At 29.7% G+C, this 14587-nt stretch overlaps 1 protein-coding gene across 1 annotated transcript in view; it reads left to right on the forward strand.

The window, feature by feature from the left end:
- The window catches only part of sls (sallimus), an 87172-nt gene extending 73479 nt beyond the window's left edge, over positions 1 to 13693 (forward strand). Inside the window, exons 109-110 of the mRNA XM_067264770.1 lie at positions 13128 to 13421; positions 13508 to 13693. Of these exons, the coding sequence (XP_067120871.1) occupies positions 13128 to 13421; positions 13508 to 13689 (476 nt within the window). The 3' untranslated portion in view covers positions 13690 to 13693. The remainder of the gene's footprint in view (positions 1 to 13127; positions 13422 to 13507) is intronic.
- The last annotated feature ends 894 nt before the right edge of the window (positions 13694 to 14587 follow it).

Consider the following 14587-nt stretch of genomic DNA (forward strand, 5'->3'; position numbering starts at 1 on the left):
ATATTATATAAATTTTTTCTTTAAAACAAATAATTTAAAACATCTCATAAATAGTATAACATATTTTATTATAAAACGTGCTTAGAAACAAAAAAACACAACATATATAAGCAAATTTGTAACCGAAAGACTCACTCAAAAGTCATTATAACTAAATGAAATATAGAAAGTTTATTATTTCAACTCTTATGGACTTATAAACAATTATAAGTTTACAGAAGCAAAATACTAATTTAAAAGCATTTTGAATGAGAAATGTTTAATTGAAAAAAAATTATTAGAAGTTCACTGGGCCAGATTTATACACAAGTTAAACAAGCTACAACTTAGGACCTCATATTATTATTATTATTATTATTATTATTTAGTGGGGGAGGAAAGACTTCTAGTATGTTACAGCTTAAGTTTCCAACTGTCTCTGCATTTACTAAAGACAATCAGAATCTTTAGTTTTTTCATAAAATTTAAAAATTAGAGCAATGAATTCTTAAAATTTGATTATATACACTTTTATAGCTATCTTTTATATATAAAAAATTTAGCATCATACATATTAAGACTTCTATACTTCATTTACGAAATTTTTATTGAGAAAATATACAAATTTACATAATATTTCAAATATGTGCGTGAATTTTTCTTAAATTACAAATTATTGAATGAAATTTTCAATAATTTGTAATTTAACTTGACCAAATACAAATTCTATCCATTTACATTTAACCTACAGTATGTAATGGAAAACTAACGATAGAATAACAAAGAATTAGTGCAATCACAATGTTTCAAGTTAATCTTAAAATCGTGATCAGTATTTTGCCAAGTTTGTTTATATTTTATCTTACATAGAGGAATTTGCAGTGAGTTAATAATAATAGATATTAAAGTTTGATACAAATGCTGCTTTAACTATTAAGCAAACAATTACACCATAAACAGTAACGTTTTATTAAAAAAATTAAACATATTTACATGTATTTGATAGACTATCATCAGAATATAGAACAGTTCAAAATAGAATTGGAAACAACCTTTGAAGCAAATACAAATTTTTTTTTTTTCTAACATCATTGCTATTTATGGGGTGATTGTCTGTTTAATAATAGATATTGTATGTGATATGCTCAGAATATATGGAAAGGACAACAATTTGGTTCGATAATTCGCAGTTTGTCTCATTACAATAATGCACGCAAACAAACTCGACCCTGGAATCAGCTACATAAAAGAGAACCAACTTCCTGGTCCTTGTCATATTTTATATGATTTTTATGTTTGTATTTTATATACAAAATATAAATATTCATTTTAAATAACTGTCATATTTCATATTTTTCTAAGAAATTAGAATATTTCAAAGAAAAATTATAAAAAGGAAAACATACAAATAAATAGAAAACTCCTCTGATTTCAGCACCGGGGTGAAATCTATACTATCCGAACCTATAACCAGTGCGTAATATGTATACAGTATATATATATATAGTGCAGTTGACAAACGTTTTCGAGCTATCACTTCGCTTTTCCTCAGGTCAACTGGGTCAGGAATTGACCTGAGGAAGAGCGAAGTGATAGCTCAAAAATGTTTGTCAACCATACTATATATATCCTATATACGTGTTATGCACTGGTTATAGGTTCCGGATAGTATAGATACAAATAAATAATAATGCAGCTGCTTCTTTGGAAATTAAACATAAAACTGCTTTATTGTATCACAATTTACTAAAATTATACAAATGTGTTTGGACCTATATCAGGATAATTTACAAATAAATAAATAAATAAAATTATTAACATATTTAAATGAAACAGATGCTCTAAAGCTTAATCAACTTTGTTGATGAGTAGAGCCAGATCTATATATTTTGAAACCTGAAGTAAAAAACTAAAAATGAACCTCTCCCCCGCTGAGAATTTTCATGACAAAACTCTTGTTTAATTTATATATTTACTAACATACGAATACAGTTACAGACATTTTATTTTATTTAGTAAAATACTAAATCTTTATCCTTAATATTGAAATTGAGTTAATGGGATCCATTTAAATGTGAGGCGTTCATGATAGTTGCTTTGCCCTTTCATCCACTTCACAATAGATCTATAATACTACCAATTTTTTTTTAACTAAAATTGATTGTTTCATGAACAAAGCTGGAACCGATAGGATATCAGATCTGAATTCCGTTCTCCAAGAAGTCAGTTTTTATAGTTAATTATTAAAATGAGATGATATAGGATTATTTTAGTTTAATATCATAAATGTGTTTGAATGAATGCATAAATAAATTGAATATAAACAAGAAAAACTTTTATTCAATTTCTTTTCTATATCAAGAATAATATACAATTAAAACTTTAGGCATCAACCTTTTACATAAGCTGCTGTTTAGTTGAAATATGCAAAATTATTAAAAATATCTTTTGGAATGAAAATTGTACAAGAAATTAAAATAGGCAGTCCAGAAAAGATGCTTTGAGTTAGGAATTTTATAAACTGTATTTGGAAAATATATATATTATAAATAATAACAGAAAAGTGTCATTATAAATATATTTTTACATTGATGGTCAAGGCAGTTAAGGTGTAAGTCTACCTCTCTGGGAAACTTGGGATAAGTAATTCCCCAGGGATTTTTAAGGGTGATCTAGTCCAAATGATCACACCTTGTTGCCACCATTTTAGGTCTGGCAGAACCTATAATAGGTATGGAAAAAAGGCTTTGTCATTTCCCATAAGGTAGAAAGGGCAAAAACAGAAAAATAGATTTCATCTAAAAGGAGAAAGAATCCAACATGTAGTTGAATTAAACATCACTAGTACTTTATTTTCAAAAAGAAAACATTTTAAAATTGATTTTAATCAGAGAAATGAAAATTATAGTAATTTTTTGGATAAATTTTCACCTAATTTGTTATTTGCAGATATCCTTTGATTGTAAAAATATATCAAAAAACTTATAATACAATTAAAAAAGAATATTCTCTTACGCATTAAACTAAAGTGAACGTATGTATTTTAATTTCTCCAAACAGTTATTCTTTTCTATAAAAGTTAAATTTATAGAATTAAAACTACAACTATTTTGATTCTAAAACAACAGTATGTTTCTTAAAGCTCTTCAGATGTAAATATATGGTAGTTCAAATTTCTTTTTTTTTTTTCTCAGAGTAAAAATTATTTGCACTTTACGGAAAATTCAAACTTTTCCGAAAGATTTTGCTCTAAAAAATAAAGCAGTTTGATTTCAATAAAATAGCAGTTTAGAATTCTTTACACAATATTAAAATTAAGTATTTTATACAGATATTTGTTTTTGATTAGATTTATAATCACATTCGTAATTTCTTTTCTCTATATGTAGCAACACAGAGCGCCAAATATTACTTCCATAGACATGTAACATCATATTTCCTGTTTACCAAATACTTTTGAATCTACTAGTAGACTAAGATTTATTTTAAACTATTATTTTTAACCCTCTTAGAATGGAATGTTACTTAAGTTCTGCCAACAAGGTCATGCATTAATAAAATTTGGCAAAGCTGAACTTGCGTTAATCTGAATTAATGCCAATTTCTCTAAAAATAATCCAATTAAGCCATAAGAACATTTTTTTTATTTCAACAAATCATAATTATTAACTATATTTTTACTTAAGAGTTTTATAATAATATTTAAGTATAATTTCAAACATGTTAGTAAAAGTTTATATTAAATAAATAATTAATTAATTAATGTAAACTTTTATTTAAATTTTAAAAAATTGAATATTTTTGTTTTAATTTGCAATTTTTAATAGTATCATATTGTAAATTGCTATTTGAAATAAACCAAAAAACTGCTTTGTCCATTACAATGGAATAAGGCCATAAAATAATATGAAACAAGCCTGAAATAAGTTGACAAAAGTACATATTATATTGTTTATTCAATTAAAACGTTGCTTTTATAATTTGAAAACTATTCTCATAACATCATTAATTTTGCTTATATTTAACTCTTAAGCAACTGCAAATACTTACAGGTTACAAAGTAGTAAATAACTAATGACATGAGTAAAATGCTTAACGCTCATATGCACAAATATTATTTTGTAAATTTAAATTTTATTCATTTTATTTCCACGTACTGCAGTATGGCAAAAGATAAGATATTTCTTAAAACTCACAACATTCTGAATCCACTCTATAACTGATGGCAATATACAGTCAGTTATACCATAGAGCCATATATAACTTGGAAGCAATGAATAAATTTTACATTACATTGCATTTTACAATTACTGGATGAATCGTTTGCAACATACTAGTATTAATCTTAATTTTTAAATCCAACAATCTTTAATTCAAGTTTGACAAACTTTGAATCTAATAATAGATCTGCTTCAGGTCTACAGAGCTTAATATTCTAATTCTATAAAGTACGAGCAAACATTAAAATATATATTATTACGAATTTAGTCTCTGTAATCCAAAAACTATTGGTAGACCAATCTCACAGCAATATCATTGGCAAATTGATTTTATTTAGAATTACATCTTATGCATTTTGGGTTGGTCTAATTTATTCCAACCCCTCTTCAGTGCTAAAACAAAAAAATTTTTTTAGAACATGACATCAATGTATAACAACAAGAAGTTTAAAAAAGGGGAAAGAACTTACAATATACATTGGTGTAAATTACAACATTATATTTATATGGGTGGGAGGGCAAACCTTCCTCACATTGACTGGTATCCTAAAAATTACAATTTTTTGTATACATCCTATTAATATGGCTAAATTTAAATAAAACTTGCAAACAACACTTATACTCACAAAGTAAAAAATTGTTTTCACCACAGATGTATAATAAACACTCTAAAAACATCAAATGATTAAATAAGCTGACAAACAAATGTATAGGTATAATGCATCTTGTAGTTTGATTACTTTTCTATATCTATACTCGTCTCCCACGTCTTTATGTGGGTTTTCTTTATAGTTAAGGTTATGTATTAATCTTTGTATTTGATATTTAAAATTATTCAATTTTTTATATTTAAATCTAATAACTGATTTAATAATCTTACGTTCAATTTTCCAAAGCAGTTGATATGTGATACTATACCTAAACATGTGATTTGGAAGATTGAACATAAGATTATTAAAATCAGTTATCAGATTTAAATATAAAAAATTGATGTTTTTAGAGTGTTTATTACACATCTGTGGTGAAAACAATTTTTTACTTTGTGAGTATAAGTGTTGTTTGCAAGTTTTATTTAAATTTAGCCATATTAATAAGATGTATACAAAAAATTATAATTTTTAGGATACCAGTCAACAGTGGCGTGCCGTGACATTTGATGATAGGAAAGCTGTGTTTCTATAAGAAGCCGACTTACAGGGGCAATCAATTAATTGCGCGTCAGGGCCCGTTCGTATTCGTTTGTTCAATCAGCCAGTAAAAATCGTATACTTCTTTAATTGTATTTTTAATAGATTATCCGACGTACTTAATAAATAAGAAAGTTCAATATAATTATCTCCGTTATTAGATTCAATAAATTCCCTACGCCCTCTAAATGCCAATTCTCGCTTTGAGAAAAAACATATAACTTCTATTAATTTAGATATATCTATTAATCGTAATTATCTTGTTATAAATTATATATTTTCAATATTTATTTTATATTGTCTACCAATGTTAAATTCTATTCTATTTTGATTTCCAAATTGCTTCAATTTTACGAAAGAATCGTCATTCGTCATAAATTTTATCGTCAAAATGTCGAAATTTTTTTGTTGACGTATTTATATTTAATTTAGGCATTGGTGTTTCTCTTTTAATAATGTTTTCTTTTTCATTATATGGTCTTGAGCCAAAACTTTTTTAAAATAAATTTTTGAATCACTAGCCACGATATAAGGGCTAAAATTAAAATTATATAAAAAAAACTTACTTAGTAAAACAAAATGTGTGATGAATATACATGCTTAGTAAAAAAAAATTCTTCAATTGTATGAATATACTTTTAAAGAAACTTATAATTAAATATAACTTTGTGAAGAAACGTACATACAAATAACAAAATATTCTTTACTTTGTAAATCTTAAAACAATCCACAAGTTAGTGAAATAGCTCCCTACGAGTGGCTAATGAATGAAATCAGAGACGATCCAGGTAGGTGTGTGCGTGCCAAATCCCGAGGGTGCCGATACCGGTCAATGTCAAATGCCTCTTTTGTCGCATTACTAATATATCTCAAAGGATGCGACAGGGTTGTTGTAGATTTTAAACGTTTCTCACCGTAGCTGTAAAAATCTAAATACGTTAAACTTTACAGATTGTCCGTCGTTCGTTTTCTAACTAATTTGTTTTAGGACCAAAATGGAAATTTCATGTTCATGGAAATTTCCAAAATTTACAACTTTTCGGTCACTCTCATTGAACTGGAAAAATTTCTGTCTTTATTACATCTAATATTACGAAGAGATCAGACCCCACTGTACTCGGCAAGAGATTGGTTCGGTTAAGCTTCTGTTTAAGTAAAATTTCGGCTCTTTCATCAGGGTTTTATATATGTTTCTAATTCCCTAATCGCTTAATTATTTAACTACTACTTAAGTAGAAATAAGTTGAAACCGGTTACTTTGTACCTGAATATCTGTAGTCTTGGGAAAACAGTGGAAAGACAAATTTTTATGACAACGGATATATAAATCGTAAATTTAAGGAAAATAAATTCTAGAGCTTTTTTTTTTTGTACCATTGTACGTCTCATTCATTAAATTTGGTTGTAAATGATGCTGCCAAAGTAACGGTTAATTTTTAACACTGTACTAGAATTGTACACGTTTTTTCTGTATTCCCATACAGATGGGACATACTATAATCGTAATATCACTGGTTTAACATTGAAATCCGTAAGTAATATAAGATGGGAGAGCAGAATAAACGCGGAATAAATATATCAAATATTTTAATGGATTTTTTTTAAAACTCCTGTCAACTATACAAAACTATCATAAAAGCATGCCAGTAAACTCCTATCGGTTGGATTAAGTTATAAATCTAGTCTAGGGTGAGCAACCATTTTTATAACGTGCCAGAATAAATTTTACGTTTTTTCCGCGGGCGGTAGTAGTCAATTGACGCCTTCTTGTAACTCGTAATTTTTTTAGTCTGCAAATATGAAATAAATAAATAAAAAGTTAATTACTACATTTATTTCTCTTATCGTTTTCGAAAATTACAAAGAATTGGAAAAATAACTATTAATTAGTTATTTTTCCAATTTAATAATCTATTAAAGATCTCGCGGGCCGGATAGAAACTTTTCGCGAGCCGTAACTGGCCCGCGGGCCGGGGTTGCTCGCCGTTGATCTAGTCTGCTCATGATTCACATAATCAGGCGAGGGTGGCCGAATATCTAGCAGGCGGCTAACAGCCCACAACCGCTCCGGGATATAAAGTCGGACTCTTTACGTGTGTGTTGCTTCTACCAGCTAAACCGGGTGAGGTTGGTGCACTGTAAACCGCATGTGCTAATGCCTATATAATCTGGCTGATTAGAAACTGACCCGGTTTCGACATTCCTTCCGCCACTGAATTATTCGAATATACAATAGCAATCTTATTGTTTTTTTTCACATGTAGTATAGAAATTTGTAAAAGATACATAATGCAGTTATAATAAAATATTAATTTTAATTAATTCAAAGTACGTTAAAATATGAAAATTTATATTTTATAAAATACAAGGGAAGGTCATTGGAAGGTGGAAGCGGCGCTTCTATCGCTTCCAATGACGACACGCCACTGCCAGTCAATGTGAGGAAGGTTTGCCCTCCCACTCATATAAATATAATGTTGTAATTTACACCAATGTATATTGTAAGTTCTCCCCCCCTTTTTAAACTTGTTGTTGTTATACATTGATGTCGTGTTCTAAAAAAATTTTTTTGTTTTAGCACTGAAGAGGGGTTGGAATAAATTAGACCAACCTAAAATGCATATGATGTAATTCTAAATAAAATCAATTTGCCAATGATATTGCTGTGAGATTGGTCTACCAATAGTTTTTGGATTACAGAGACTAAATTCGTAATAATATCTACTATACAGCAAAACATTTATATTATTAAAATATATGTTTGCTCGTACTTTATATATAGTCCAATAATATAAATCATATTTTTATGCAAAATAAATTAATATTCAGTGTTTCCCAAAAATCTTTACTGGTTGAGTGGAATGAAGTGATAGCCAGATGACCAAAAAATATTGCATAATATTATGAAATTTTTTTTATTATTTATAAATACAATTCTTCTTTCTTTACAAATACTCATATAGAGAATATTTGTGTATACAGGGTGTCCACTTAAACAACTGTCCAGAGACAAAAGAGATCTTTCCAGCATTGCATGAGAGTATGCATTGTATGCATGCTTGATCCAGAGCTAAAATAACTGAAGGGAATCAATATGAGACAATTTAGTATAACATACAAATAATCTCTGACTGTAAAGAATAAAGACAACATTTCAGAAACTGACACAAAAAATTGTTTTATTTTGTTAGAGAACACGTTCAAAATGACTGCTTTCAGTGGCAGTACAAAGAAAGGTCAAACATAGCATTAAGGATGGCATGTAGCATTCCTAATGTCACTGTTTCATAAGCATATCATATGTCTCACTCCAGTTTGGTAACATGAGCTACTGGGTATGTATTACACATGGATGCTTTTAAGTAATCCCGTAGGAAAATATCTAGAAGGATGAAATCTGAAGAATATGGTGGCCATAGAACATGGCCATGTTGCCAGTGGTTGCCAAACCCCTTTCTGCAAGCCACTGATTCGTATCTGTCTGGGAATGAGCTGGTATGCCATTGTACTGTAAAACCTACTGTGTTATGCCAATAGCAAGTCATCCAGTCATTCATTCATCACTGTGTTTAGGATATTCAGATATCAGTCACTATTGAGGGTGCCATCTATTTATGAAGCATACTCTGCCTAATGACATTTTTAAAATGAATTAATTGTTTGACCCTGGATAGATATTTAAATATCAGTTATTTTAGCTGTGGAACAAGCATGTAACATGTGCATAGATTCATGTAATGCTGGAAAGATCTCTTTTGCTCCTGGACAAATGTTTAAATGGACACTCCACATATATAATCAGTTTCTAGAATTTGATTTCTCTGATCTTTAGACAGTTTTTCCACTTTGTTCTATTCATACGTATTTTTTCCTTGATATCTCTTTCCTTCATAATTTTTCATATATCTTCTTTCCAAGTCTTTCTCTTTCATTTTTTGCGGTATCTATTCCATGCCTATCGTTAGCAATTTGTATTCTCACATATCCACCATATTAACTGCCTTCTTTTTATTTTGCCAATAATTGATTCCTTTATGTCAATCACTTTATTATTCATGTACAAAATGAAAAAAATTAATCAGCATAATCTTGTCATTGCAAACATTTTAACTGTACTTAGCTGGCTTTCTTTCAATCTGTTTTTGATATTCCCTACATATTGGCTTGAAATATTGCATAACATACTTCTCAGGTGTTACATATATTCTGTTTTCTTTCTTTGATTTTGGCTTTCCATCAAATTCCACTCATTCTCTAATTATACTACCTTTCCTTATTTTTTCCTGTTTTCTATCATTCAGTTATCTTTCTCATCTTGGACTTAATTTTCTTCCTAAATACCTGTAATGGTACCAAACTGCCTTCTGCTGCACTTCTTTCAGCTAATGCCATACCTTGGAGTTTTTTGTATGAAATAATCCCTGAATGATTAAATCTCTTCAAGCTTTCTTACAAATAGGCAAAAAAAAAAAAATAACAACAATGAACACTATTACTGCACTTCCAAAAAGACAACCAAACACGGAATGAAGCAAAATGATTGACAGCTTCACATTTCCAAATTAAACTGGAGAAGAAAAAAGAGTTCTAACTAATTCTGTTAATTTATGTAATCTATTTTCTATTTATATACTACCCTATACTTTCATCTTGCAAATAGTTTGTTTTCTCCATATTCATAGATAATTCACACAAACCATTTAAAAGACATTAGGCAAAATTCTGCTATTGGCATTATTAAAATGATCTTAGAATTCCAAAATGAATGGTAGTATAAGTTAGCTGACTTTTAGGTGGAATCAATCCCCCATCAGGATGAACCTAAGGGTGTTAAGATATGTGTGAATTTTTCTTAACAAAGAAACTAAGTTTAGCAAAATAAGAATCTTTAACTTGCATAGCCAAATACAGGATCTTCGTATGTAGGATGTCAGCTTTACAATCTCTATCCCTGATACAAATATACGTTAATACCATAACTGACAATAATAGAAAGGCACAAATTGAAATATCATGACAATTGGACCTTACTTAATTAATATTTTACAAAGGACAAATACAAATATATAGGTACATCTTATAACTATCTACTATTAATTTAAGAGAATAGATGGATTTAGAGCAAGGAAAAAAAGTAGAAGACAAAAAAAAAAAGCAGTACCCAAGATTATCAGCAGTGCTCTTGATGCAATAGATCTAAAGGATGAACCTTTTCTAATTACGATGAATATTGGCTTTGTTCATCAAATCTCTTATTAAGTCAAATACACGGATGAAGTAGTACTCTTGTTTCACTATCAGGATTACACTTCGCTTCTATCTCTTTGTCTTCTCCACATGGCACCACAAAAGCTGGAGAGCTTCCTTCACACATCTCCTCTCATCCAGTTCCCTTGTGAATGCCCTTGTGGTCTATAGTCTGCTCTGAGAGTTGCATACCATCCCATTGTTCATAAGAGACCACCTGCTGTTACGCTATTAAGAATGAGTTGAAGGAAAATTCCAGAGGGAAAGATAATAGCAATAGAAAAGAGGGAAGGGAAATATAATATTCTAAAATAATTTAGGTATTCTTGAAACCGTGTTTTCTTATATGTTGAGCATCAAACACAAGACCGTGTTATTTATTAAACACTTGGCACTTTTCCACTTCTATTAGTTGACGATGGAATTTGCCGTTTCTATGACAAAAATTTTTATAATTTAGGTATTCTTGAAACCGTGTTTTCTTATATGTTGAGCATCAAACACGGCAAATTCCATCGTCAACTAATAGAAGTGGAAAAGTGCCAAGTGTTTAATAAATAACACGGTCTTGTGTTTGATGCTCAACATATAAGAAAACACGGTTTCAAGAATACCTAAATTATAAAAATTTTTGTCATAGAAACGGCAAATTCCATCGTCAACTAATAGAAGTGGAAAAGTGCCAAGTGTTTAATAAATAACACGGTCTTGTGTTTGATGCTCAATTCTAAAATAAAATGAATTATAACTATACAATAATGGCATGCAGCCACAAGGGATATTTGTGTATGAATGTGGTGGAGGAGACAAAAAATTGCAAGTATCTTACAAAAACCATTTATTTTAGCTTAAAATAAACTTACACTATGCACTAGTTTCTTTAACACAATTGGCTGTTTGGAAGACCTTAGTGTCGATGTTGTTTTGTTGTCTGTTGATTGAAGGGCAGTGGTGTTAATCAGTTTGTAAGACAGGTGGGGAGACTCTATTGGCTGATGTTGGCAGCATGGCTTTCAGGAGGGGCACAAAGACAGAAAACTATGTCCTACCAGAGGCGTAGCGAGGGGAAGTTGGGGGCGGTCCGCCCCGGGTGTCACCCCTGAACGAATGACACCTGACTGTGAAAAAATAAGTCGTGAAATAAACCTTGATAACGTGCTTTAACATTAAGTCACGGAAAGTTCGATTGGCTCAACAACCAATGCCTAAAAAAAAAAAAAATCAAAAAAGAAACAGGTCAACGGATTCACACTAGCCAATACGAACCTATGTGTTGACATCACTTATTCGATATAGTGTTCAAGTTTGCTCGAGTGCGGATGTATTACAATTCAATAATCCGATAGTGTTTTATAAAAGAGTTAAGAAGGGTGACACCCACGGTGTGACTTGCGGTGACACCACGATATCCGCCCCGGGTGTCACCCATGCTAGCTATGCCACTGTGTCCTACATATGTTGACACACAGCATCTTCGTGCTTTGCCTTTTTCTAAGTGTGCCATGTCCTTGAAGATTGGGGATTATATCACCAACCTTTAATCGGTTTTAACAATGAAAGTTTTTCTAGTTTCATCTTAATAAATTTTTATAATAAATGTTTAATTCCAACCCATTTTTGAAACCTCACAGTAGTACAGTTGAAGTAAATTGCATATAGTCCTCAAACTTTTTATGTTAAATCAAACATATAAACTATTCAGTAACTATTCAGGGATTACTATTCAGGAATGATGATGATAATTGGGCACAATTCCAAATGTCATATGTAAGTTTATACTGTATATTGTAATCAGTTATTGTATTTGCTGTAATACATAAAGTGTAAATTTTGCAGTAGTTTAGCAATCTTCTAAACATAATAAAAGATTTTGAATTACCCTCTCACATTTTGTAAACAGCATTTTGTTGTTGTTTCTGGTGGAAATTATAGGACATAGAAACCACAACAATAGTTTAGGATCATACTGTATACATATAGGCCTATATATGTTAGGCTCAAAGATCAAAAATGGTTAATGAGCAGAAAAAAACAGCCAACTGTTGTGACTTTATAGAAACACCCACAAGAAATTTGCCTCCTGGCATTTCTTAAAATTCTATGATAAAAAATTTGTTTTGGAACTGTTAAAAAAATGCCTACAACACATTCCAGCGTTATTAACATACTAGAATGCATTGTTCCTGAAACAACATGAGGCATTTTTATCACACACACGTCTGCCATCTTAACCTCATTAAGGAAGAAGAGTGAGCCAATTCAAGACAACTTAGCTGTCTTGTTTAAAGATGAAATAACTGCAATTTATATAAATTTTATACTTTTAATATGGAATCTTTCAAAAGATAGACTATGCAACACAATAGAGATTATCATTATAGAATATGTTATACAATTACTTCAAATTAAAAAAAAAATCATATGATTAAATAAAATTTGCAAAGCACAGTTCATAAATTATTGTAAATATAAATATTACGTTACCTTTATACAGAAACGGGTGAACCTCCCAAATTCACGGTTCTACTAAAGCCAACTACTACATGTGAAGGGAAGACGATAACATTATCATGTGTTGTAAAAGGAAATCCGAAACCAGAAATCACTTGGTATCATAACAAAGAGAAACTTCAGCCTTCCAGAGATTTCCAAATAACTCATAAACCAGAATCAGGTCTTGTGACTTTAACAATACCAGAAGTATTTCCAGATGATGATGGTATCTTCCATTGTAAAGCTGTAAACTGTTTTGGAGAAGATGAAACATCAGCAAAACTCACTGTTACAGGTAAAAATTTATATCAATTACATAATTTCAGATAATACTGCAATATTTTATTATTAATTTGGGATAAATTTATGTTATAATTACAGAAGATATCGTGATAATTGAAAAGACAGATGTATGTGAACCACCTCGATTTGTAAAGCCACTTCTTCCTAAAACTGCACCCGAAGGTGAACCAGTAGAAATGTCAGTAGAAGCAACAGGTGTTCCTACACCTGCTTTATCATGGTTAGTATACTATAAAACATTATATAATCCATTAATTTAATAAAAAATAAAAAGTTTGATTTCAAACATAAGTATTTTGCCAGGAATATAATACATATCAGTAAATAATATTATAAGTACTGAAAATACACAATATTGATAAGTATTATTTATTTTCAGTATTTAAGTATATGCTTTTAAAGTTTGTTGTTACAATTATTTCAAAAGAATGTGATATAAAGGAAATACAAAATGAAAAATTTTGTATTTGGACTGGATTGGACTGATGGGATAAGGCAACAACACATGGGTGATCTGCCAAAGGAGATGCATTGCAATAAGAATTTCAATGGGAAACTACTATCCCCTCTTTAGGGTTAGACATGTAAAAAAACATAAAAAAAACCTCCATATGACCAATCAATTGTGAAGTACAAACTTGTAACCAACAACTATTGCTCAGTGGTTTTACCCACTCAAGCATTGATGGGCATAATTTTGTATTTGTATCCCATCTATTAATTTTTTTATAATTGAATAAAGAACTCTATAATTAAAACTTAATTTAAACATAAAAGCTGAAGAAAATTGTATTCTTTAGTACCAAATAATTTTTTTTAACTTATTAACTTGCTTAGTTTAAATATAATTAATGTTTTTAAATTATTAAAAGCCCTCTTTCTGCCTGAAATGGATGTGATAAAAGAACCTTTCATTACATCCATCAAAGGTTTATCCAAGCAAAGGTGATTAAATAACTTTTTTTCAGACATGTCCTATATTTTAACCTTTCTCTGTTGATCAGTAGGAATTTTCAAGTTATTGAAATAGTGAATATTCTACATTTTAAGAATTTCTGTTTTTGGAAGTGACCATGTAAATTAAAATTTATAATAAATACATTGAGTTACAGTGTAAATTGCACAAGCATTTGCTAACAACAATTTCAATTATTGAGA

This window comes from Centruroides vittatus, unplaced genomic scaffold, assembly GCF_030686945.1.
Source record: "Centruroides vittatus isolate TY-2023 unplaced genomic scaffold, ASM3068694v2 contig_1916, whole genome shotgun sequence".
In the NCBI taxonomy this organism is placed as follows: domain Eukaryota; kingdom Metazoa; phylum Arthropoda; class Arachnida; order Scorpiones; family Buthidae; genus Centruroides; species Centruroides vittatus.